The sequence below is a fragment of the Nilaparvata lugens genome, chromosome 3 (assembly GCF_014356525.2).
Source record: "Nilaparvata lugens isolate BPH chromosome 3, ASM1435652v1, whole genome shotgun sequence".
Classification (NCBI taxonomy): domain Eukaryota; kingdom Metazoa; phylum Arthropoda; class Insecta; order Hemiptera; family Delphacidae; genus Nilaparvata; species Nilaparvata lugens.
In genome coordinates, this window is record NC_052506.1 from 14,650,869 (window position 1) to 14,677,396 (window position 26,528).

At 33.9% G+C, this 26,528-nt stretch overlaps 1 protein-coding gene across 3 annotated transcripts; it reads left to right on the forward strand.

The window, feature by feature from the left end:
* The first annotated feature begins 18 nt into the window (after nt 1-18).
* On the forward strand, nt 19-25,234 carry LOC111054626 (F-box/WD repeat-containing protein 5). 3 transcript variants are annotated; one of them, XM_022341680.2, is made up of 11 exons: nt 25-261; nt 840-1,039; nt 4,359-4,516; nt 5,899-6,076; nt 7,301-7,730; nt 10,127-10,348; nt 11,602-11,747; nt 12,694-12,837; nt 16,212-16,455; nt 20,119-20,331; nt 22,515-25,234. In XM_022341680.2, exons 1-11 carry the CDS (start codon nt 251-253, stop codon nt 22,789-22,791), a joined length of 2,223 nt encoding a protein of 740 aa, XP_022197372.2. In that variant the 5' UTR covers nt 25-250; the 3' UTR covers nt 22,792-25,234. The 3 variants fall into 3 exon arrangements, with proteins under 3 accessions (XP_022197373.2, XP_022197372.2, XP_022197374.2); XM_022341681.2 differs by lacking the exon at nt 10,127-10,348 and having other exon boundaries at nt 19-261; XM_022341682.2 differs by lacking the exon at nt 10,127-10,348 and having other exon boundaries at nt 7,301-7,673.
* Nucleotides 25,235-26,528: the final 1,294 nt, after the last annotated feature.

Here is a 26,528-nt window from a genome sequence, read left to right on the forward strand (position 1 = left end):
AAATATCATCAGCTGTTTGAACGAAACATTGCAATTTGCAAAATAGTAAACATTTTGTATTGTTCTTGTATTGAGGTTTGTCTATATTGCAATTTTTATTTGTGTTGCATTCTCAGAATGCAACATTCAAGTGTAAATTTTCTCTAATGCTAAAGGTGACATACAAAGTATATTTCCATTAGAATAAAATAAATGTGGTGAATCCAAGCACATTTTTCATTATTCTCAAATTTTCATCGTTTTTGTCACAATGGATTCAAGGTAAGTTTGTCATTTCTGATTAAAAATTTCTTGAATACTAGTAATTGTCTTACAATTAAGAAGTTGTTTCACCTCCAAAATTTGTCAACGATTTACTTTGTTCTGATTCATTAAATTCTTTATTTGAATTAATTTATTACATACGTTAATTTATAGTCTCAAGATTTCCATGCAACTTGGACCTAACTAGGGCTAAATTTTGTAGAAGATTTTTTAAAATAAAATATTCCAAATTCTAAAGATAATATCCAATTAGATAAATGTTTTATTGTATAGATACATGCTAGATAAGCGTCAATCTAATAAATCAAAAATGAAGATTTATTCAAGATGATAAATAGGCGTACAACCTATGTCCTATCATGAAAGAACTAAATTAAATTTATCGATTTAATTATGACATTTGTTTTCAATGTTTCCTTTTCATTTTCAAGCTTGATAAATGTCTGTTATGTTGACGAGATCTTCAACCTCCATTAATCTCACTACTTATTTCCGTTAGTTGTAGCACAGAAAATGAAGAAAAAAATCAATTTGTTTAAAAACACCATGAAAAATGTTAATAATTTTATTTTCAGCAATTCAGAAGCTGACAAACTCTGGAATTACGCTCCAGATATCATCTTACTGGACGTATTTCAGTATTTAGATGCGACCGAACTCTTGAAAGCTGGAAAAGTTTGCCGAAGATGGAATAGATTATCGATGGATGAAATGCTGTGGAAGGCTCTCTTCTACAAGGATTTCAAGATTGATCGCAACATCGGAATTATGCCAAGTAGGTTTAAAGTTTCATAGGTTAATAATTCAATTGTTAATTGTTCTTAGTCTTTAAATTAATGTACTAGACGGTCTCATTTCACAAGCATAACACCTGTTAGTTTGAGAACGATTGAAATAACTTTAGAAAAGGCGTTCGCGTCCTTCCCCTTTTTATAGTAAACCTGTGGTTTGTGAAACATAAGACTAGTGAAATATGATGTCAAAGTCAAAATACTTTATTGCAGCAGCTAATTGAGAACATCAATTGCATTACAAAATGTCAATGGTAGATTGAATCATAATTATTACAAGCAGGAAGTCATTACAATAAATTATAAACATAAAAATATACTTATTTTCATAACAATATAAGTAAAACACACTCATAACACATAATCATATGACTAGTTCACCCATGAGAGTACCTAGTTTCTAATCAAGCATATTGTCAACTACGTCATAGAACTCTTCTATTTCATAAATTGGATTCCTCAACAGAAATCGTTTAACTCTATTGGTGAATAATTTGAATGGTAATTTTTTTATATTCTCAGGCAAGGCATTGAAAAGTTTCAGAGAAACGTAATAGAAAGTTTTCTGAGTATTTGCATAGTGGCAAAACCTCAAGACTAGTTTATTCCTACCTCTAGTATTATAGTTGTGACACATACCCTGCTGAACATAGGAGTTATAATTCACCTTAACATGATTGAGACATTGATAAACAAACACAGCAGGAAGTGTCATAATTTCAATCAATTTGAAGCTATCCATACAGTGTCCTCTTGAAGGAAGACCACATATTATTCTCACAGCTTTTTTCTGCAGTCTAAATAATCTAATACTATATTTTTGGGAAGCCCACAATATTGTTCCATAAGATAAATAACTGTTTATATGAGAAAAATATACTATTCGCAACACTGATAGACTTACTCCTGTTCTCAATTTTCTTAACATAAACAATCCCTTACACAGCTTACCCGTCACTTTATCAATATGGTCTTTCCAATTCAGCCTAGAGTCAACATTAAAGCCAAGAAAATTAACCATTCTCAGACCATTCAAATCATCATTGTTGCCATAAGACACATTAGACTCTTAATTTTATCTAAGTTTAAACACAGTAAATTCGCGTTACACCAATCCTCGATCATCAGTGTAATATTCTCTAAGGACCTGATTCTATTGATTGCCAAGGTAGATTTTGTACTTACACAAACTGCCAGGTCATCAGCAAACAAATATCCTTTGGCTGAGGGTCCAATTGCACTAGGCATGTCATTCACATATATAATGAACAAAATTGGGCCCAATATAGAACCTTGAGGTACCCCATAACGAACCGGCAAGTAATTAGACTCAACACCATTAAAAACCACTTTCTGAAACCTATCTCTCAGTTAAGACTGAATAAGCTTGCTAGCAGATTCTTCAAAACCATAAAATTCTATTTTTTCAGAAGAACTTCATGACAAACTGTGTCGAAAGCTCTCGAAAGGTCGAATAGTCTTACATCAGTCTGATTTTTATTTTCCAATGATTCCAATAGCTGATCATATAGGGAGATCGTCGCTTTCACAGTTCCCATTCCCAACCTATAGCCATACTGACTGTCACTGAACAGATTATTCACCTCAAAATGCTGAACCATCTGAATATTTAACAACTTTTCAAAAACTTTAGATATAATTGGAACCAAAGAGATAGGTCTGAAATTATTGCAATCAGATTTGCTACCTTTCCTGAATATTGGAACTACCTTTACCAACTTCAATGCATCAGGAAACACAGAGTTTAATATACATCTATTTATAATGTGGGTTAACACTTCACTTAGATAATCTAATCCTAATTTGAAAATTAATGTGTTCATACCATAGATATCAGCACATTTGCTGGATTTCATGTTTCTTATGACATTCTCGACCTCAATCTTACTGACTAGTCTGAAACTGAATTTACAAGAAGGTCTGGAGTTACAACTGTTTAGATATTCTGTTGAGCTCTGTTTACACACCTTTTTAGCTACACTATTTACAATTTCATCAATCTTGTCAATAAAAAATCTGTTAAACTGGTTTGAACTTAAATCACCAACAGTACCCTCAAACCGTCGTTTACTGCCACATTCATTCTTTATGATAGTCCATATTGCTTTGCCCTTATTGCTAGATGATATGATAAATTCGTCATTTTTTTCTCGTCTAGTTTCCCTGAGTAATGTTCTGAACCTTTTCTTATATTTCTTAAACAATTCTTTAACAGAAAGTATACCAGTGCTCAAGTATGTATCATAGAGGCAGTCGCACAGCTCCTTTATGTAGCTAAGTTCTGGACTATAAATTTTATTCTTTTTAGGTAAGTGGGCTTAACTGTGACACTTCTGAGAGGAAAGGCTTCGTTCACCACAGACTCAACAGTATTGAGAAAACAATTCACTTTGGACTCTATAGATTGATCAAAGTAAATTCGATACCAGTCAGTGTGACGCAGAAGATTTTTATACTCAATAATGTTCTCTTCCTTCATACTACGCACAGACCGTTTAACCTTTATCCGAGATTGTTTTCCCTTGGTCTTTACGGAATCAAATTGTTGCAATACAAGATGAAGAGCCCAATGATCAGAGACCCACGTTTTCACTACATCACAAGAGAACGAATTTGATTTCACATTGGTGAAAATATTATCAATGCAACTACCCTTATCTCTATTACCCGGTCTGGTTGTATCACTGTAACATGCTTGTAGACCAAACGATAAAAGACAATTTTCCAGGTCGATCACATTTGAGCATCTTTTCTGAAAATTAATGTTGAAGTCACCACACAAGACCATATTGGCATTATATTTAATCAAATGCTCCAGAGCACAAGCCAAAACATCCAAGATGTGCTGATTTTTGCAATTGTCTATTGTCTAATACCATTAAGATGTAATAATACCTTTGAAGAATAAGGGTCAAGTGTTGGGGGCGATAACAAAACCCTTCTATCCCATTATTTAATGATTCAATGAGTTGACAAGTGTTTCATTTCGACTGATCACACAGATTTTAGAATACGCATGTTTATCAATAACAATGCTAATTCTTTTCCAAAAGTACAGATTTCAATGCTATAATAGTAATTCAGTAGTTTCAATCCATGACCGGCAGCCACTAGATAGATTTCTTCAAAATGTAAAACATGAAAAACCAACTGAGATGATAGAACGTTTTGTGTGGCTATGCGGCTCAGCTATCACTTTCATATAGAAGAAAACTATTTTAGTCTATACCAAGTATTGCGTATTGTTTCAGTGGAAACTTAATTAGTTAAATGTATTTTCAGATAAAACATCATGGCTGGGAGAATACAAGCGTCTGACGTATGAAACACCAATGGTGAATTATGAGACACTGAGGTCGCACAGTCATCAAGTGTTGCATGTCAGTTTTGCTCACAATGGGTCCATGTTCGCCACCACTTCCAAGGATGGATACATCATTGTCAGTAACACTCATTCATATTTTATCAATTTTATTAAAGTTTTATCTACATGTTTTTTTGTTTTTTTTTTTTTTGATAATGTAATATGTGTGACCTAATATATGAATACGGTAAAAAGTTTGAACTACCGTTCCTTACTCTGTATATCAAGATCTTCTTCTTCCTCAATTCATCAATTAATTATGATGAAGTTTAAATATATTATGGTATTTCAAAATGTGAAAATAAACCGTGATTTATATAGTGTTATATCCCGTACCATACTACTGTTCTAGAATATCATGAATTACTTAAATCTATTGCCATTGAAATATGAGGAGCAGTGCATAAAAATGAAAAATTCTTTGAATGAATGGAATTATAACACTAGAATAACAAGTGGCTAACTTAAGTTGCAAGATACTAAATAATAACATTTCTCATCCAATAATGAAATCCATTCCATATATTGTTGTCTTGCTCCTCTATCCTATTTCCATTTATTGAAAGGTATTGCGAATAGATAATAGAAGAAAAATACTAGTTATTAATAGAAGACGATTCACAAGGTACTCTACTTATGGTTATTCTCTCTTCATTTTATATTTCATTGAGGCTCTGCTTCAACCAGCAATCTTTGTGATGATTATATATATTAATAACCATTACCTACATTTATGCATATATTTTGTTTCTATTTTTCAATTTTGAAAATCTGTTTGCAAAAGCTGAAAATAGACTCAGACTCTGATGAGAAATAGATGAAGTGACCCTATAGTTCAAGGCGAATACATTAATCGAGTGTGCCAAATGGCTAAGAGCCCAGAGGTGCATTCACTAAATCTAGCGTAAGTGCCAGGTCTTTTGGTCAATCATTGAGGACCGCACTTATTTACGATGCTCTCCTAGTCTTCTTGACATGAATGCCACCTATGATTATTCCCAAGCCAAAAAAACCTCAAGCGTTTCTATGAGTTGTAGCCTAAGACTTTCATCAAAACACCTACTTAGTTTTTTCAACCTGATTTCCTAACACATGGATTAACATAACAACCCAATTGCAAGAATCAGAAAGATATTGATTGAACGAAAGATAAATGTCATAGTTTGGTAACAATTGGATCTAGCTGTAAGAGTTCAGTTGAATCTTTATCATCAAGCGATTCATAATTCATTAATTCTATTAGTTTGTTACTTAGCTTATTCACCACCTGAGTGGTCTCAGAAAAAGTACATAACATACTACATGCATTTGAACATATACTTTCGTTATTGTCTATAAAATTATTTGATTTCATTCTATAAACTTATAAATTGTAATCAATATCAGGATGAAAAACTTAGTATTTTTAAATGCGTGAATTAAGCTTGTCAAATTAACGTATTTTTTCATTAATTTCAGGTTTGGGAGTCGAAATTTCCTGTTCAAATGAAGTTTCATCGTGATATGAAGTCTTTCAGCTGGCAATACACACAGTTCTCGCAGTTCAATCAATCAGATACTCTTCTGCTGGTATCAGGCGTTCATTTTGGTGCAGCCAATAGCACTTCGGGAGAAATTGCTGTTTTCTCTCTTCAAGGTACGTCACTGAACAATCACAGTTTTACACGTACACCCCATAAGCTTTACTATTTTCCAATTAATAGCTTTTTCAAGTATTACTTGAAACTGCAATAATATTCAAATTTAAAGTAAAGAACTGTTGAATTTTTCATTATTTCTAAGCTGTGGTATAGCTAGCAAAATTATAGTTTGGAGGAAACGGAACAGTGTGGTTTTGCTACAAAGGAATACTCAAGGCTAGAAAAGCGACATAGGTTTCATCAAGAATTGGTAATAATCCTGGAAGTTCAGTTTTATTTTGAACATTTATACTACTACTTGTTCGATTTTAATTCAGCAACTGACCAATTACCAAGGATAATCATATTATATTTGAAGCCAATTATGTACTTGAGGAAAGGCGGCCCTACAGGCTCATGCCTGAAACTATCCCTCTTCTACACGTCAGTTCAAATGTAGGTTATGCCTGTTTCACTCTTTAAAGCGATTATTCAGTTATTGAGATACACTGATTATATTATCAAATTCGAATTTATTATTTCACATAAATATAGAGCTGCGTACAGACTCCATCGCAACGGACATGCACATTTCGCTTTTCATCAGCTGATGCAAATCTTATTATATCTGTATCAGGACAGAAACAGTAAGATACAGATATAATAAGCTTTGCATCAGCTTGTGAAAAGCGAAATACGCGTGTTCATGGCGCATGAGTCTGTACGCTCCTCATGACTGCACAGTCGTCTTGAAACCAACAATCAATCAATTCAATTTATTTTCCAAAAAAAAACATAATACACTAATATTAAATACAATATACAACATAATTTTGGAATCCCTCTACTAGACAATCCATCTAGGATAACACATTTTAAGCTGAACACGAAACTGCAGTAAGTGAGATGAAACATTTTAGAATTGAATCATTGTTTAATAATACAGTTATGGAACAGGTCCATAACATTAATACGTATGCGACAAATTCTTCAATTGCTCTATGGTAATGTCAACAGTTTGTACAAATATGCATCTATCTGGCCAATCATGCCTGTTCTGTGCCAGGAGTTCTGTATTGTGTTGGTCAATGAAGTGAATCTTGAATCCTGAATGCAACAAATTCTTCAATTGCTCTTTGGTAATGTCAACAGTTTGTACAAATATGCATCTATTTGGCCAGTCATGCCTGTTGTTCTATGTTGTGTTGGTCAATGAAGTGAATCTTGAATCCTGTTTGCAGACGGCTTCGAACTGCAGTGCCGTGTGAAGAACAAGCCGTACGACATCTTCGGCACTTGGTACAGCGACCGCATGCTGCTATCGGGCGACCTGCGCTGGCTGGCGCACCTGGTGAGCTCTAGCGGCATCTGGCTGAACAAGGCGTCGCAGGAGACCGCCTCCGAGCACACGCCCATCATGACACAGCTGTGTCGCTTCTACAACACCAATGGCAGCTCTGTGCGAGCCATCATGGTTGCCAACTGCCTCATTCCCGACGACACAGCTGCTGCGGCTGCTGCCATCTCGTGTCAGGCGGCCGAACCAACTGCTCCGTCTCCGCCCCACCACCACGAGCGAGGCAACCCGCCCTCGCACCGAGACCTCGATCGCAGGTCATGTAGCTCCAAGCACAGCATGCATGATGATGATAAGCCGCCGTGTGAGTCAAGGTATTCTGTGCACACACCCATTCTAACCAACTCTAGTGAGATAACCATTCAACTATCTCCATCATGCATTGTTGATTGAATAAAATCTAGAAATAGCTACTTCCAAGTAATTTTCATGCAAATGCCAGGATTTGAGTCAGCTGTATCATCTTGAATTGAATTGAAAAAAATCTTTATTCATAAACATGTACAGGTACATCAGGAACAGCATCAATATACAAACTAACATAACGTAGTAGAAGTAGTGAAAATTAGTAACAGTCTTAAACCTTCTATGTAAATAACAAAAATTGACGAACAACAATCACAAACCTACAGTGTGATCTGTAAACTCTTGAGGGAGTACAGACACAATTATATTAAAAAGTCCTTGAGTTTTATACTTAATTTTTTGATTGCCTGTAATTCTAAAGGCAGCATTGTGAAGTATTTCCTTCCCATGTAGTGCGTCTTTTTCTTTCTAACCTGTGTCTTTCCGTTATCCTCCCAAATCTAGTATTGTAGACATGAGTCTCATTCCGTAGTTCTTTTACAGGGTAATTCCTAACGTACATAATAACATCAAATGCATATTGCCCGTGAACTGTGAGAATGTCAAGTTGCGAAAAAACCAGTTTTACAGAGTCTATTCTTTTTAGATTCATCATTATTCTTAGTGCTTTTTTCTACTGAATGAGAATTCTATCAAGATTGCTATAATTTTTAGCATTTGATCTTATTTTTTTAAGCATTTGTATAGCTAGAACTAATTACTAGTTCCTAGTCACTATATTCTAGTTTTTATTCAATCAACCCAATGTTTCCAATTCAACCAATGTTGTCAGTTTAAAGCACTTCTCACTGTATCACCTCGTAATATTGTAGTTGCATCGTTAGAGAGCCCATTTACATTCGCTACAATTACTCTTTCTAGCTGCTCATGAAATTGACAAATAAAATAATAAATTAGATTGAATGAAACATATTCCAATTGTGTTTATGTAGAAAAATGGAACATACTCAAATCATGTAATAAAGTATTTTAATAGGCCTTCTTGATTTGTTTAATTGATATTCAAATAACTATATAGTACCCTTTTTTACACAAATTTTACTAGCTTCAGTTGTCATGCTATTTTCATGTGTCTTTTTTTGAAAATGACGAAAGTTGAAACTAGTAGTGTTTATGTAGAAAAGTTTAAAAGAGTGTACTATGTAGGCTACTTATTTCTTATAAATTAATTAATTCATGTAGTATGAAATGTGGCTATTTGAGAACGGGATTTTGATAATACACTAACAATTAGCTGGAAATGAAGTTCTATAATAGTAGCCTTCATACATGAATCTTTGTTCTATTCACATATGAACAACTGTTGATCATGCTTCATCCTTTTTACCATTGAATGAATAATGAATTTATTGCCAAATACAAGAAATATTTTTACAAATAGAAAGAATAATTAAAGTGCAATAGTTTTTTTGGCGTGTCTGGAAAAAGAAGCCTTGAGCTCCTCCAGCCATTGAAACGCAGGCATTGCTCAGAGTAGAATCCGCTGATTTGGATTTTTTTTGTGATCCAATACGCTTCATAAATCATTACCGGCTCAATAACTTTTTTCATTGCTTCAAAAGAATAATTAATGTAATGACTATTATTTTAGAATTTGGTTGAAACATAGAATGACTTTGTATAAACAAACACCCTTCGAAACTATTTGAAACATTCAAACTTATTATTTTAACATCTTATTTTCCATTCAATACTATAATTTGTATCCCTCCTCTCTCATGTAAGGACCAGTCCATCTTCACTAACTGACTCTAGCTTTAAAACCACTCCAGTGAAATCAGCTTCTCCACCCACCTGAAACTGAAGCTCCATTCATCTCTCATCCCTCCCATTATATAGAAGCCTAGGTATTTCATGGCCACCATTCTCAGCAAAAAATGATTCGATTACAATAATAACTGTCAAGTTATTCATGGCTAATCTTAGATTCTTTTGCTTCTTGCTCAATATATATTTTTAAAATAAAGTTGTCTGTCGTGAGACCTTCTATAATATTCTTGAGAGTTCAATTCCATTTTCAAATCATCTCAATCAGATTTTTAACTAGAATTTAACACGTAAACATCCTTCAAACTATATTCATTCACCGAAAATAGATTTTACAACATACATTTTCAACGTTCCATCAACTTTTGTAGAATTTATGCTGCTTTTTCATGTCCAGTGTATCGGTTTAACTTGGATTTGTTTGATTTCATTCATCGTCTCTGATTGTGTTTGATTGTGAATATTCATTCAATTGCAGTGATTTTTTAAGTGAATTGCATGATTGATGTGCAAATTGCGGTTATAGATTAATTGAACTGTACATAAAATGTAACACCATGAAACCTTTCTTTGTTAGAAGCGGTGACAAGCAGCTGGTTAGTAGGCCTACTCGCGGGGCTGGAAGGGATCAAGTTAATATGCCTAAGCCTAAAATTTCCAAGCTCACGAAGCTCTTTTCATACCTATCTCCAAAACCTGTCGATAGGCATCCCGGTGATAATAAAAAGTTTAGGCAGAATAATCTCTTCTGCAAGCTAGTGAATAGTCATCCGGTACAACAGCAAGATATGAGGAGGAGGTACTATTATAATATTAACTTGATTGATTTTTCCAGTAATTATAACAACGAGGTTTTTGTTATATAATTATTCAGTATTCTGATCAAAAGTCAATAATGATACACATTTTCAAGTTTTATACAAAGTTTTACATAAATATTATGAATTTACAAAATATTTTCTAATTTTTCTGAATTGCTGTATAGAAATAAGTTGTTTCTGTCCGCCAAACAGTGTTCGTGACCTTAGGGGCATTTAAATTTAGAAAAACATAAATTAAGATGAAACCAACTTTCTATGAAAGACACGGATAAAGAGCCTGTTCACATGACAGCGATTTACGCTCGGTTGTCGCGCGATCGCTCGGTTTTAGTAGTCGCCGGCGAATCGCGGCGGTTGCAATCTCAGACTTAACCGAGGGCAAATCGCTCATGAATCGCTGTCATGTGTACGAGACTGGCAAATCGAGCCGCGCGACAACCGAGCGTAAGTCGCTGTCATGTGAACAAGCTCTAAAGCCATAGCCACCTCTAATACAAGGCCCTGGCATACGATGTTGCAACGTCGCCGTGTAGGCCTAGAATCTAATACATGAATGGTGAAAAATATCAGCTGGTATTTTTTTAAATCTTCTTCACCAATCATGTTATAGATTCTAGGCCTACGCTGCAACGTTGCAATATCGTAGGCCAGGGCCTTGAAATAGAGATGACTATGATAAAGTCCGTTATTAGTAAATGATGATGTAAAGATTTAACAAAATAAGGTATGGCATATTTTTAAATCGTAATTATAACTCTTTCTTCTGAATAAATATGATTCTATTTTTGAAAGATTATAAATAAGTATGGAATCGTCTTCAATTTCATGTCCAATCAATCACATTACTATACAACATTTTGCATTAATATGCATTGAGGAGAGACTATTGATCTTCAGTAAAAATTGAAGTTGTACTACAGTAAATATTCATTATAAAATCACGAGAAAATTGAAGAAAGCAATTATTTTTTTAAGGCGAAGCAACTCGCAGTTTGAAGAGGAAATATTCTTCTATCGTTTAATCCCTTTTCAAAACTAATTTCTATTTATAATGTAATTTGAGAGCCACTAATTTATATGATTATAATACCTACTGTGAAATTTATCAAAACTAAAGTTGCTGAAATATTGTGTAACCTATAGAAACTAGTCATTGAAGGTGAGGAGTAGTCTAGTATATTTATTTTCTATTAGTATGAAAGTACTGTATCCAATCTTTTTCATTTTGCAGGCGTCAATTTGTTGAAGAATACAATAATCTTGTTGATGCCGCTATAATGAGTGGCCAAGACTACACCAGCTCCATCTTTTATAGTAATAACTACCGACAAGTCGAAAAGGAAAAGGAAGCATCACATAGTGATAGCGATAGCGAAGGTAAAAATTAAAACTACCATTAAGATAGTATATTCATGCTCAGTGAATTTTCAATATTTTTCTTATTTCATGCTCTCTCATCCAATGCTATAATTATCTCGTAATTTTGAGAGGACGGTTTTATATATCGAAATACGTTGAGATCTCTTATTTCAAGAACACTATAAATTATTATGATTCCACTCTCTTTCTAATACATTATTTATTTTTCAATGCATATCTTGAACCATCCCACTAAGCCTTGATTTAATAGTTTTCTACATTTCAAGTTATTATTAAATTTAATGAAATTGAATTTAGCCTGTATCCTTTAAAAACAATACAATACATTTGAGTTTGTCACAGCTGCGTATCATGTAAAAATCCTGAGCTGATACAGTGTGGTGTCGATCATATTAACTTATAAGCCTATACTGTAATCTCATATCTCATAAATAAATCATAAATTCAGTGTAATTTAAACCAAGCCTGATTCAACATTACTTTCACAATATAGTTGTTGTTTTCTAGTAGACTGGAGACAGATAATTATATCAATTTTCTTTAGTAGATAGTTATTTTCTTTTGTTTATCACCACCTGTTAAGTAGTTAATTGTTCCATCCGTTTAAAATATTTTTGATATATTGATATTCATTTATTGATTCAATTGTACCATTTTGTTAAGAACAAGTTTCATTATTATCGTATTACCATCTTATACAGGTCTAGTACCTCGCACTCATTGGCATTATATCTCGCAATTGAAGTTTTATTATAAGTTGTACTGCATATACGTTCACAATATATTATGTTCCAAGTGTTTTAATTGTATTTTTCCTTTCTTTGTCTGCAAGAATGTTTCGTTTCTTTGTTAATAAAGATTATTATAATAATTAATTCTTTGAAATGATGGTTGATTATGGTCCATTTTAGGAAATGTCACTAATAAGCTTTGTAAAATGCAGGTACGAGTGAGGAAATTGAAGGAGGTGACTCTGAGACGTCCGAACTGTCAGTTGACATCGAGATAGAAGAGGACTTGGCTCGCCAGCCTGAGAAGCTTCTCATCTTTACCACTGGATCAAAAACATATTCGCCCCATCAGATCGGTTAGTATTCGCAATCCTCATTATTATTTGAATAATGGAATTATATATTGTCACCAACTCTTGCGCAATTTGAATACATTACTATCCTTTGTCCTAGGGTACATCAAAGTACCAGAGTATTGTATTTATTATATATGTATTGTTACGAGTTTTCACACTAATAAAACACTTGAGGTGATTTATACTGATTAGCTTTTTATTACTTATAACACTATAACACACGGGAGTAAAACTAGACACTACTATAAACTAATTAAACTACCTTATAAATTACACAGAAATATCACAAGCGTACGTTATCTAGTATAAATAACTGTATAAAAGTAACTGCCACTAAGAATAATAACTGTAGGCTAGTAAAATCACTTATATGGGCTACTTTATTCAAATTGATAAATCAATATAAAACTTGTAGTACCCTTCTATTAAAAAATTTCAACTTGAAAATGGCCAAAGTAGGTCGAAACTTGTCATTAAAATGTTTTAAAGTTTTAAAGAATGTTTTTATAAAAGGGTAATACAAGTTTTATATTGTTTTATTAACTGAAAAAGTCTATTATCAGTTTATCACGTCTCTGTCATGATAAGAAGTAGCGAACGCTCGTCTGTAGTTTCTCAACTGACTGCCAACTGAGATGCACCATTAATATAAGGCCAGCAAAACAATCTAGAAAGGTCGACCAATGGCAGCGCATGTATATCGCCAGAAGCTTCTAGACTGCGTTTGCCATTGGATGACAGCTCCATGCGTTGAGTCTTGAACACCCGGGAATGATCTAGAAGCCCCCTGCCTTCGCCGTGTTGATTACTAGAAGGTTCTAGTAAGCGTTTGCTATTGGTCGACAAAAAAAAACCGGAACACACTGGAAGATTCCAGAAACCCTTCGCCACTGCCGCCCCTCTAAAGGCCTCATCCATAACAGTATATATTGTATGTATGTATTATGTATTGTACTGTACTATATGTACTTTGATACTGTGCAAACATACTTTTATCGACTCTAATTTCATCAAATCTTGGATATTTCAAAAATACTATTATGAAATTAAATATTCTGATGCATTTTTAATCTCAATGCTTCTGGTTCTCTTTTTCTAAGGGTTTCTGCTCTTCACACTTCAAAAACACTTCCCTGTTGTTCGGAACCATTGAACATGAATAACTTTTACGACTCTATCTGTTCATGATTATGATTGCAACCATCAAAATTAGATCTGCTCTTAGTGTATCAAATAAGCTGTTAGTCTTGATGAATCATAGGGGACTTTCAAAGAACAATATAAAAAATGTTGACAGTGTAGGTTGGAATAATAGAAAAAACCTGAGGAATTGGGTTTCTTAAGAAATTTCAATAATTATTAAGTTGAGTTCACTTCAGATCATTGAAATTCACTTCCTATCAAACGATGAAACTCAATTTCAAATAATTTTATAAATTTCTCCTATTTTTCACCCTATTTTGTCAAATTTTAATTTCAATAAGCTATATTATGACATGAAATGGGGTCAAACATCGGAAAAAATAATGTAATTGTAGGTTTTTCTCTTCTTATTAAGTTTTATTTTCCCGATTGTTAATTTTTCAAGCAATTTGAAATGATTTCTGTACAATTCATACATAAAAATACATTTAAAAAATATGAGTTGTCATTTCTTTGTGGTTATCTATTTTTATTTATGTATTTTTTTGAAACTATTTGTTTATTTATTTATTCACATTTCATAATACACAAATCAAATATATGATCAGGAGAGGACCAACAGGCCTAGCCCAAAACTGTTCTTTTTCGGAATTTTAATAGAAGTATGTCTAAAACGTAGGTTATGTTGCTGCACTTTGAATCAAATTTTGATCCCAGAAATATACAAACCAAATATTTACTTGGTGATTAGTGGTGTTTAATTATTATCAGGGGCCAGTTTCCGAGATCAGGACTTTGCTAAGTTCTAGACTTTAAACAGCTGGAGTCAGAAAATTGGCTTTCCGAAACGGGGCGTAGTCGTAGTTTTGTATGATAATCTTTATTTTCTCATTTCTATAATTGAGGTGGTAGCTGAGGGCCTATAAGCCAAAACCTTGTTTTGAGAAAACAGCCTTCAAAGGCGCTCTGCTCTCCTCAGCTGCTGGCATGCATTTTACTAGTAGTTCTGTGAACAGTAGACCTCGCGCAGTTATAACGACGTCCCAAACCATAAGAACATCCACACTGATACACTAACTATTTGATCAGATCATGCTTACACAAGATTTAATTATCATATAACGCTTTCCGAAATTTAGCGCGAGAAAACCAGAAGACATCTAGGCGCCCAGACGAGCTGTTATAAGTTCTTTGCATCCTATTTAATAGTGCATAAAATTGCATTCAATGAGGCATGCAATTTATAGTCTACACAGCTGCTAATTTTTTACCAAGTTACATTGAGATATTGAATTGCATGCGTCATGGCATGCAATTTATAGTCAACTCGACAGCTGATTTATGATGAATAATTATAAATATATAGTCTGATTTTCACTCTAATATTGACGTATGAAGGAGGCTCCTTTTTCTTTTTATATTATCCTTGAAATGCAAAATTTCCAAAAACCTTGTATATACGTCTACGCGCAATATAAAAAAAGGAACATACCTGTCAAATTTCATGAAAATCTATTACCGCGTTTCACCGTAAATGCGCAACATATAAACATATAAACATTTAAACATTCAAACATTCAAACATTAAGAGAAATGCCAAACCGTCGACTTAAATCTTAGACCTCACTTCGCTCGGTCAATTACAAATGAAGTGCTGCCAACTCCAAAAATTGAAATATTAAACCAAGATTTGGTACACTTGTAGATGATAACATGGCGAATCCATTTTTGCGTTCTCCGGAGGAAAGGCCCATAGACCTATAGGCATTTATTCCAGCTACCCCTCAATTGGAAACGTTTTTCCTTGACGAAATAAAACATTCCCAAATAATTCAAAATAGCTGAAACTTTACACTATTTTCCCTTTATTTTATTCTGTGTTCAATTTTCTAGTTTATTGAAATTTAATTTAAACGTGGACTGCGACTACGCCCTGTTTCGGGAAGCCAGTTTTCTGACTCCAGCTGTTTAAAGTCCAGAACTTAGCTAAATCCCGAGCTCGGAAACCGGCCCTCAGTGACATTCACTCTAAACTGACAGCATGCACTATAAATAACATCAATGATTCCCATCAAACCAATACTAACAGTTCAAAGTGAATCTAATTTTAGTAGGAACTCTTGAATCATTTTAAGTAGATGATAGGAATCAATTTTATTAACAAATGAATTCCTTCATCTACTTCCTAAGGATTTCAGTAGAGTCAATTACAGTAAACGTTTTTTTTACAGGCTTGAAAAGAATAAAGCGAGTCACTTTCCCCCGAGTTCTGGATCCGGGACCAAGCCTGAGTGAGCGCATCGAAGAGAGACGGAGAAAGAAAGAGTTGCTGAGAGCGAGAAGGGAGAACTCGTCGCTGGAGCCCGATCCTGATTGGCTCAACTTTAAATCCGTATCGGACAAGTTCGATACCGTTGATCACATCGTCGACCTTCATGGACATATCATTGGAATGGGACTCTCTCCGGATCACAGGTATGATAAACGCATAGCTCCTCACCAATGATATATCCATTATCCAGGAAGGTGTTTTTCCACAGTGTCTTAAGGAAGCTGTCATTTGTCCAATCTTCAAAACAGGAGATAAGAAAGATATGAATTGCTACAGACCCATATCATTACTAAGTACATTATCAAAAATTTTTGAAAAGAGTATCAAAACAAGACTGATCAGCTTTCTTGAAAAAAATAATCTTCTATCGCCAAACCAATATGGTTTTAGATCTAGTCGCAGTACAAATGATGCTATCCACTATGTGACCACTCAGATTGCCGATAAAATAAACACTGAAGAGAAACCATTGGCAGTATTCTTAGATTTAAAGAAGGCTTTTGATACGGTGTCACATGACATTCTTCTTTCAAGGCTTGATAACTATGGAATAAGAGGAGTCGCATGGAATCTTTTCAAGAGCTACCTATCAAACCGAACACAATGTGTCAGAGTCAATGGATGTATAAGCAACAAGCTGACTGTAAAGTTTGGAGTGCCACAAGGAACAGTACTAGGACCAATTCTTTTTCTTCTCTACATAAACCCATTATGCAACATGGAAATTAATGGATCAATCACCACCTTTGCAGATGATACTGTTCTACTGTTCTCTGAACCGACCTGGGAGATGACCTGGAGAGAAGCCGAGACTGGACTTCAGAGGGTGTCTCGCTGGTTGAGTGAAAATCTGCTAACATTGAACCACGAGAAAACCTTCTTTCTGACCTTTTCGGCGACTCAACATGGACAGCCAACAGGAGATGAGATAGTAATCAAGATTCAACGGAATAACACTTCATATACAGTTTGCAGGAAACAGTCACAGAAATACCTGGGAGTTACAATGGACTCTTTTCTGCGCTGGGATCATCATCTCAATGAATTATGCGGGAGACTGAGGAAGACTATCTGTAGATTCAGGATTCTGAGGACACTGGTCGACAAGGGATGTCTAAGAGTTATCTACTTCTCTCTAGCTCAGTCCCTCATGCTGTATGGGATTGTGGGATGGGGAGGTGCAAGCTTCTTGCACATCGAACCGCTCCTCAGGGTACAGAAGCTGATCATGAGGGTCATCAACCAGAAGCCTCCACGCTATTCATCAGACCAGCTATTCAATGAGTTTGACGTGATGGATCCAAGACAGCTTTACTCCAAGGAGATACTATGCAGATTACACAAGAACCCAACAACATTTCAAACCAGAAACCACAACCACAACACCAGATACAGGAATCTTCTCATCACTAGTGTTGCAAGGAAGGCACTATACCAGAGACATTTCAATCATTAGCACCAAAATTATATAATCTACTTCCTGCAAACTTTAAACAGATTAATCATCCTAGAAAGTTCAAAACAATAGTACACAATTGGTTGATGAGCAAAGGAAGACAGAACATAGAAAACATTATTTCAAACAACAACTAACCACCTAATGACTTACTAAACACTAACTAATTAATAATACGCACAAAAAAACAACAATACCTACTCTAGAACATGGTACGCCATAGTGGAGTAGGTCAATTTCCACACAGAAAAAACTAAACAAGTAGAGGACACATTATAAGAATTTTTTGTAACTAACTATTGTATGTAATATTGTAATTTATCTAATATTTTGTGTAATTGATGTTGTAGTTTTAGTTTTTTTGGGAAATAAACATTTATTTATTTATTTATTTATTTATTTATTATCTTTGAAGAGGCAGAATAGAATAGAATCGCTGCCTTTATTTTGTTCCTAGGAGGGCGGAGCTAGGGCGCAGCTGAAAAAACCTAAAGAATTTATTAAAAATAGAACTTAAAAATTTAAAACTGAAAAATAATACAATGTTACAAAAGAAGTAGAAGCATATTAAGATAAAGCTGAAGAAGAAGAAGAAGAAGTAAAAGAAGAGGAAGTAAGAGAGATAATAGATATTGAATTGTTTTGAGAAATAGAAAAAAGAAAGAAAACTGGCCAATGAACCCTGTGCTAGGTCCAGCCTCCCACACCACCCCTGATCCACCTGAAAACAGCCGCGCCAAACATAGATATATAGGAATTGACAATTATTATTAATCGAAAATCCAAATTAAATGCTGTAAATCGCCCCGAAGACTTCTGCTAAGTTACTGCAAATATTGTTGACAAGAGAGTAAACTGCTAGATGGAAATTCGATGAGCGCTACTATTCGAAAATTATTTGTCAGCCCGGGAATTCTCAGAATTTCTCAGTAATTTCCATCTGTAGATATATAGGCTCTCCAACAATGATATATTCACCATCTTAAGGTGCGTACAGACTTGAATGCCATGAACACACGCATTTCACTTTTCACTATCTGATGCTAAGATTATATCTGTATTTCACCGTCTCCGTACAAATAAACATATAAAATCAGCTGATTACAAGCGAAATGTGCGTGTTCGTGTCGCAAAAGTCTGTACGCACCTTAAGAGGAGGCCTTCAAGAACTAGAAGACTAAAGATTTTTGAAAACTTAATTTCTGAAGCTTCATAATTTATTAAATGGCAATCAGTGAACTTAAGTAGATGTGGGGTCTTGATTCCTCAGTCATACTAATTTGTTTTCTTCTACCAATCTTTGAATTCTTTACATCAATTGAACCCTTTGTGAAGTTTTCATAATGATTCTATATAGTAGCTTTGAAGGATTTATCATTTTAGTAACGTAGACTAGTGGATTGTGTAGCTGCATCTTTAAAGCGAACGCACACAGTAGCAGACAGACCAATAAAAAATATATCCCAATGTGTTCGTTTGTTGCAACGTACACAGACGCCTATCTGTCTCCAAATGTCTGGGCTCACGTCTGCATGCATACATCTGTCTGATGCTGTGTACGTTCGCCTTGAAGGTCTCAAGTTCTATGACAAACCGCCATAAGTCTGTAAAAAACTTCTTATACTATTATTGTAAATGATGAATATTTAGTAAAAATGTTTCTGATCGACTATTGATTTGTTGACCCTTGAGGTCCATATGGGCAATCAACAAATGTTGGTATACCATTTGCTTGTTTTGTTGAAAAAAGAATTTGAATTTGAATTACTATTCATCATTTTTCAATAGTAATTTGTCATTTACGTGAAACATTCATAGTATGATAGCATAGCCACCTCTAATAAAAGGCCCCGGCCTAAGATATTGCAACGTAGTAGTGTAGGTCTAGAATCTAATACATGATTGGTGAAAAAGATTTAAAAATATACCAGCTGATCTTTTGAATTTGAATTACTATTCAACATTTTTCAATAGTAATTCGTCATTTACTTGAAACATTCATAGTATGATAGCATAGCCACCTCTAATAAAAGGCCCCGAAACATTGGTAAATGTACCGTAAACATACGGTACATGATTGGTGAAAAAGATTAGCTGGTATATATTTAAATCTTTTTCACCAATCATGTACCGTATTCGATTATAGGCCTACGCTGCGACGTTGCAATATCGTAGGCCGGGGCCTTGTATTGGAGGTGGCTATGATGATAGTCATTTTCGTTTAATGAATCTCTACGTTTAAAGCTATATTACTTATCTTCAATAAAAAACGTGAAATAATTATGTAAAAAGGTCAATTCGATTCTACTCACTGTTTTCAACAATAAAACTTGATGCACGTTCGTTGCAGGTATTTGTACGTGAATAGCAGGCCATGGCCAAGAGGCTACGAAATAAAAAACCCTCTGGATCCTCCTCCAATCGCACAAGAAATCGACCTGCATGTGATAGACCTGGTCACCCTGCAAGAGGTCGGCACAATGCTGCGCTCGCACAAAGCCTACACGCCCAACAACGAATGCTTCTTCATTTTCCTAGACGTTTGCGACGAGTATGTTGCTAGGTATGTGCTTACATCACATCCTTCTCTTCATCTTCACTCTAATCTACACTGGCTCCAGAATAGTTATTTGTGCAACTAGTGCGCAAAGTGACAGTTTGCTGCACCGAAAGAAACGTTTACGCCCGAGCCGTAGGCGAGGGCGGAATGGTTTCTTGAGTGCAGCAGAGGAACTTTGCGCACGTATTTCACATTAAGTTTTTCCTACAGTTACCATTGAATATGAAAAGTGGGTAAATTATGGGTAAAATTGCCTGAAATGCATCAAATGTTTTTCTGTGTAATTTTATTATTGATAATTAATCCTTAATCCTAAAATCCTAAAGTCCTCGTTGTCCTTGGTTATAATATATAATGAATAATAATTAGCTCGTTGTGCTTCGTTGCACCTCTGCTCACTATAGCAGCCCAGTCACTGTTACCAACTTCATTTTGATTTTGCTGCACTGTTGCTCCATATAACCTACTAAGTATTTTGCGTTGCCATGTTGCAAATCTGGAGTGCAGAAAAATTTTTCCCGCACTAGAGCGGAAAAGTGATTCTTTGCGTTCTGTAATCAGTGCAGCAATGGCCACTTTTCAACGTAACTGTAGGAAAATGTTATTATCAATCTCCAGTAAACGAAGTTCAAACTTGTGTCTCAAACTGTTTAACGATTGAATGGTTTTGACAATATCAAGTCGTTTTTATTCTAGACTAGCAGGTAACTCTGCTTTGCTTTGGGGGAAATTTATTGTTGTAAAATGCAGTCCCCTCATGTCCAGGGGACACAAAAAATGGAGGAATATTTTTTGTATTATTTTGACAAAAATACGTGGATAATCATCATTGGAGTTGAACATTTTCTACAATGAAAAAAGTTTGCAGCAGCAACCTTTCATTCATAAATCGCGCGTGCTACTAGTTAAACTACGGAATCACTTGGAGAAAGCTATGTTTGGTTCGAAACTTTTTATCTCAATTTGAATAAATCTGTTTCAATTAATTAATTAGAATTAATTGATTATTAGCAATGAAAATAGGCCTATATCCATCTAAATTTAGAATCGTTATGAAAAATTGCAAGTTAATCAGTTCATAAGAGATAATGCGTCAATCGTGTATCTCCTATTTCGTACATGTGTAAGCCAATTCCTTCTTAAAATCACTCCACTTATATGGGCGACTTTATTCAAATTAATGAAAACAATATAAAACTTGTAGTAACCTTCTTATTAAAATATTTTAATAACTTTAAAACATTTTATCGACTAGTTTCGACCTACTTAGGCCATTTCTAAGTTAAAATTAATTTAACATTGATAAAAACAATATAAAACTTGCAGTGCCCTTTTTATTAAAATATTTTGAAAACTTTAAAACATTTTATCGAATAGTTTCGACTAGTCGATAAAATGTTTTAAAGTTTTAAAAATATTTTAATAAAAAGGCTACTATAAGTTTTATATTGTTTTCATTAATTTGAATAAAGTCGCCCATATAAGTAAAGTGATTTTAGGAAGGAATTGGCTTACACATGTTCGAGATAGGAGATACACGATTGATGGATTATCATTTTAGTCGATAAAATGTTTTAAAGTTTTTAAAATATTTTAATAAAAAGGGTACTACAAGTTTTATCAATTCCTTCAATTTTAAATTAATTTTAACTTCAAAATGGCCAAAGTAGGTTGAAACTAGTTGATAGAACGTTTTAGAGTTTTTGAAATATTTTAATAAAAAGGGTACTACAAGTTTTTATCAATTCCTTCAATTTTAAATTAATTTTAATGAAAATGGCCAAAGTAGGTTGAAACTAGTCGATAGAACGTTTTAAAGTTTTTGAAATATTTTAATAAAAAGGGTACTACAAGTTTTATCAATTCCTTCAATTTTAAATTAATTTTAACTTGAAAATGGCCAAAGTAGGTTGAAACTAGTCGATAGAACGTTTTAAAGTTTTTGAAATATTTTGATAAAAAGGGTACTACAAGTTTTATATTGTTTTTATCAATTCCTTCCTTTATTATCCTAAGATATAAATGAAATGGAAAATACATTGATTATTATTGGCGAGGTATGCGAAAATATGGCTAATGGAAGCTAGTTTTGAACGATATTGAAATGTTATTTAGTTATTTGTTTGCTTGTTTGACTGTTGGTTCATTCATTCATTCATTCATTCATTCATTTGATGGTTTTGCAGCGGCGCCGAAGACAAGAACGGCTACCTGTGGGACAGGCATTACGGCATGTGCCTGGCCAAGTACCCCCACCAGGATGTGGTCAACTCGGTGGCGTTCAATCCACGTGACTCGGGCATGCTGGTGACCACCTCGGATGACTCCACCATCAAGGTGTGGCGGTCACACGCCAGTCTGCGCCGTCTGCTGCCTGCTCCCATTGCCGACTGCCAACATATGCCCAAGGCGGTGCGTGTCGCGCAGAACAAAGCCAACCGGAGCGCAAGGCCCAATAGCTAGAACGGTCCAGTCTTACCACCATCGAATTTGTTTTTAAAGAACTTGTTACACAGCCATATGATCAAATTTTTGGCCCAACTTGTAACATTCGTGTGTGCAGTGGCGCTCCAACTTTGTCAATCTTACCAGCATGGATTTTGTTTTTACGCTCTGTTACACAGCCCTATATTATATATTATTGATTTGATTTATTTAGTATGTGATTAATATGTTGTGATGGTTTTATATAGTTTCCTATTAGACCCATGAGGAGAGACTATCAAATATTTTAAGAAAGATTACCATTAAAGATCGTTAATCAATTTAATCATTTATATGACTGTGTTATAAGGTTTCATGGAACTGTGTTACGTCTGTATTTGTGGAAGTTGCTTAGTTGAAAGTAGGACTTAGTTACTTATAGATGGTTTAGTCACGAGAGAAATGTAGGCTAGAGAAGAGGACGTCAGGCTGCATGCCCTGTCGGCTAGTGCAAAACAGGTTGCGAGAAAAACAGGGCGAATGTGAAGTATTATATTATTCCCCTGACTGCAGCCTTTTCTCGTTACCAAACCATCTGTAAGGCTAGCTAAAACAGACACATCGATTTTTGTTCGTACAATTTTTTCCGGTACTTATAAATTCTATTAGATTAATCTGATGATTTCAAACGGATGATGTTTGTCAAGTTCTGTTTAATCTGATAGAATTCATAAGGACCGCAAAACATCGTACGAACAAAAATCGATGTGTGTGTGCGAGGCTTAAGTAAAGCTACTCACGACTTTAGAACTTGTTGAGTAACTAAGTCGTGTTATCAATCAAGCAACAAACAATGTTTGTAAATACGGCCCCTAATATTTTTATTTTTTTTTCATTTTTTTTTTTTTTTTTTGAAACTTTTGTGCTTTCTATATAATTTTTCCCTAGTTTACTTTTTGAAATAAATTTTCTAGGCATAGAGTATCATAATATAATACTTTGAACAAAATATATATAATATCATGCTAATTTTTTAATCAGGTTAGCTATTTTAATCGTTTTATGCTGTTTCAATTTGTTTTGAATATTGTATAAACTTGAATTCATGAACTCAAGTAATTGAAAAAACACGGTTTGTTTGGCACATCCACATATAATTGAGTAAAACTGTGTTTTTCAATTATGGAAATATTGATATTCTTATTCGACAAATTTTAACTTGAGTAATTTTTTTCATGTTTAAACTTTCAAGATTCTATTTATTTTCATTGTCATTTGTGGAAATGTGTCTTCTAACTATTTTTGTCTTCTTCTTTTCTTTTGAAAATTCGTATTCTTATTTGTAAACAAGTATGATTTCAGTAAGTCAAGAATTCGAAGCAATTTAAAGCATTTAATAAATTTGACTAAACTAACTTCAAATAAAATATGTTAAATTTCATGGTTATTCTTGAAGTTCCTCTTTGTAATACTTCTTCAAGTGGCGACTCAATTCATTTTTAGCTGGTAAAATATTCTAATAATACTGATATTCACTTTTGCAGATCCTTTACAACAATATTTTTCAGTATCTATTACAAAACAATATCAGGTGTAATTTCTTTTTTAATGGATACTCTTTTTCCCCATATCTTGAGTGAATTTCAAGATTTAAAATACTCACTTATGTGTAAATTTCATTGATAATAGCCGGAAAGAAACCTGTTTCTTACGTCAGACGAGAGTCGTCTGCAAACAAGGTCTTTCAGATCTACGTAGGGACTGGAAAACAGCTGTTTTCTGTGCAGTGTGGCGAAAAAGTAATAATGCGAAACATTTGGTCCAAACTTTGTCACGTCCAGTACATAAAATTTATGTACTATTATACTATTCTACTATTTAATAGTAGATTGCCTAAACTTATAAAATTCTGCTGTTCTTTAATTATTTGACGCTCTTATAAATAATGTATATACTTCATAAATAATGATATATTTAAACTAACTACAATATATTTATATTTATTATATATTTATTCAATACAATACAATATTAAAACTATTATAATTATATATATATGAATGTTTTCAATCAAAATCATGAATGAGAATAATATCATTGTTTTACTCTGATTACTTGGATTGTTGATTTGTTTTTCTAATTACATCTGAAACTTGATAATATTGTTGAAATAGCAACTGTCAGAAGTTTTTTAATAATGAAGTATGACTTCTCTGCATCAGTAATTTACCGTATTGTCATTACTGACTTAATCAATTATTTTTGATGCAGTATTAAGAATTAAGTCTCAGTGTATTCAGCGTTTATTCATTTTCGTCAGCTTGAATAGAAATATAGTGTTCTTTCTCAGTAATATTTCTAATTAGTGTGACATTATTTTCTTGAAACTTCATAAGAATTAGTCTGAACACATCGTAATTGAATTGTAATACCATCACTGTTTTAGTCATCTTTGTGCAATAATAACAGTTTATTTCTCCAAGTTCTCTCTCTTCATTTAGTCCTTATGAACTCTCATATTTGGTTTCCTTGAGATAAATACAAAGTGGAGTTTTTTAAATGCTAAAATGTATATTAATCGATCAGTTATTATTGAAAGGGCTCGTTCCTTTTATTGGTGTTTACTACCACAAGAGTTGAAACATTGAAACCATGACTGTTTCAGATAAATCCCTTTGTTGGCAATCCTTCCGAAACAATCCATTCTCTCTTAGTGACTATAGTCTGTTTTTTACTGGAGGTTATGCGTGGTTAATGGGTCAAAAATTATTATTACTGCTTGTCAAATCGCATTTATCAGTACATTTCTTTCTTTCAAGAGCCCTGGACTATTCACAATATTTCAAGGGGAATCAAACATTGTAAGAATGCTTTGTATGTTTTTTAGAACATCGACATGTTCATTCAAACATATTGTTGAAGTAGGTTTACTAAGACTTGTGATAACTAACCTCTATACTATATTCAATCAGGATCATGAATAAGTTTAAAAACCGTCTACTTTCAAAAGTTAAATGGATCAGTTAAGTGGAAGTAGTCATTGGAGCGGATAGCGGCCTCATAAATTCGCTAGTGCACTGAGCACAAAACATCAAAAATAATTTTGAATTTCCTCAGATGTAGGTTACAGAGCTGACCACTACTAAAACCTAATTAATTATAATTAGACTTCCGATAGACACCAATACCATCATCACGCAAACTTCATTGATAGAACACTTAGATCGGGCGATTTGTAGCCGTAATGTGAACAATAATATTCCTCCAACTCAGCTCGCGGAAATAATTAATAGCAGCATGCATGCTTATCTTCCGGTAGCAGTTGGACCGATGATTTATGTAAATAATAGCTAACACTGGCTGCATAAGGAATCAAATGATCAGATTCGTTCTGTTTGTAGCTTGTGGTAATTAATGTTACAGCTATTATGTACCGTTATGTAGATTCAGTCTAACAGGTGTGAAACTGGACCTCAATATTGAAGTTTTAGAGACCAATTATTGAATTGAATTATTTATTGAGTTCCTTCACCAGACCCTGCAATAATGATGGTTTAGTCCCAATTTCCTGAGCTCGACAAGTAGTAATTATTACTGGAAGTCAGTTACTACTTACGGTAGACCTTCAATAGACGTTTGTTTATTCTAAGTTCATGAAATTTATAGGAAAATATATTATTTCTTCTTATTTAAGTAAGTTACCGTTGTTTTTATTTCAAATAATAGAATGACTTCTCTTTTTTGTCAAGAATTTGCATTTTTGCTACAACAGCCTA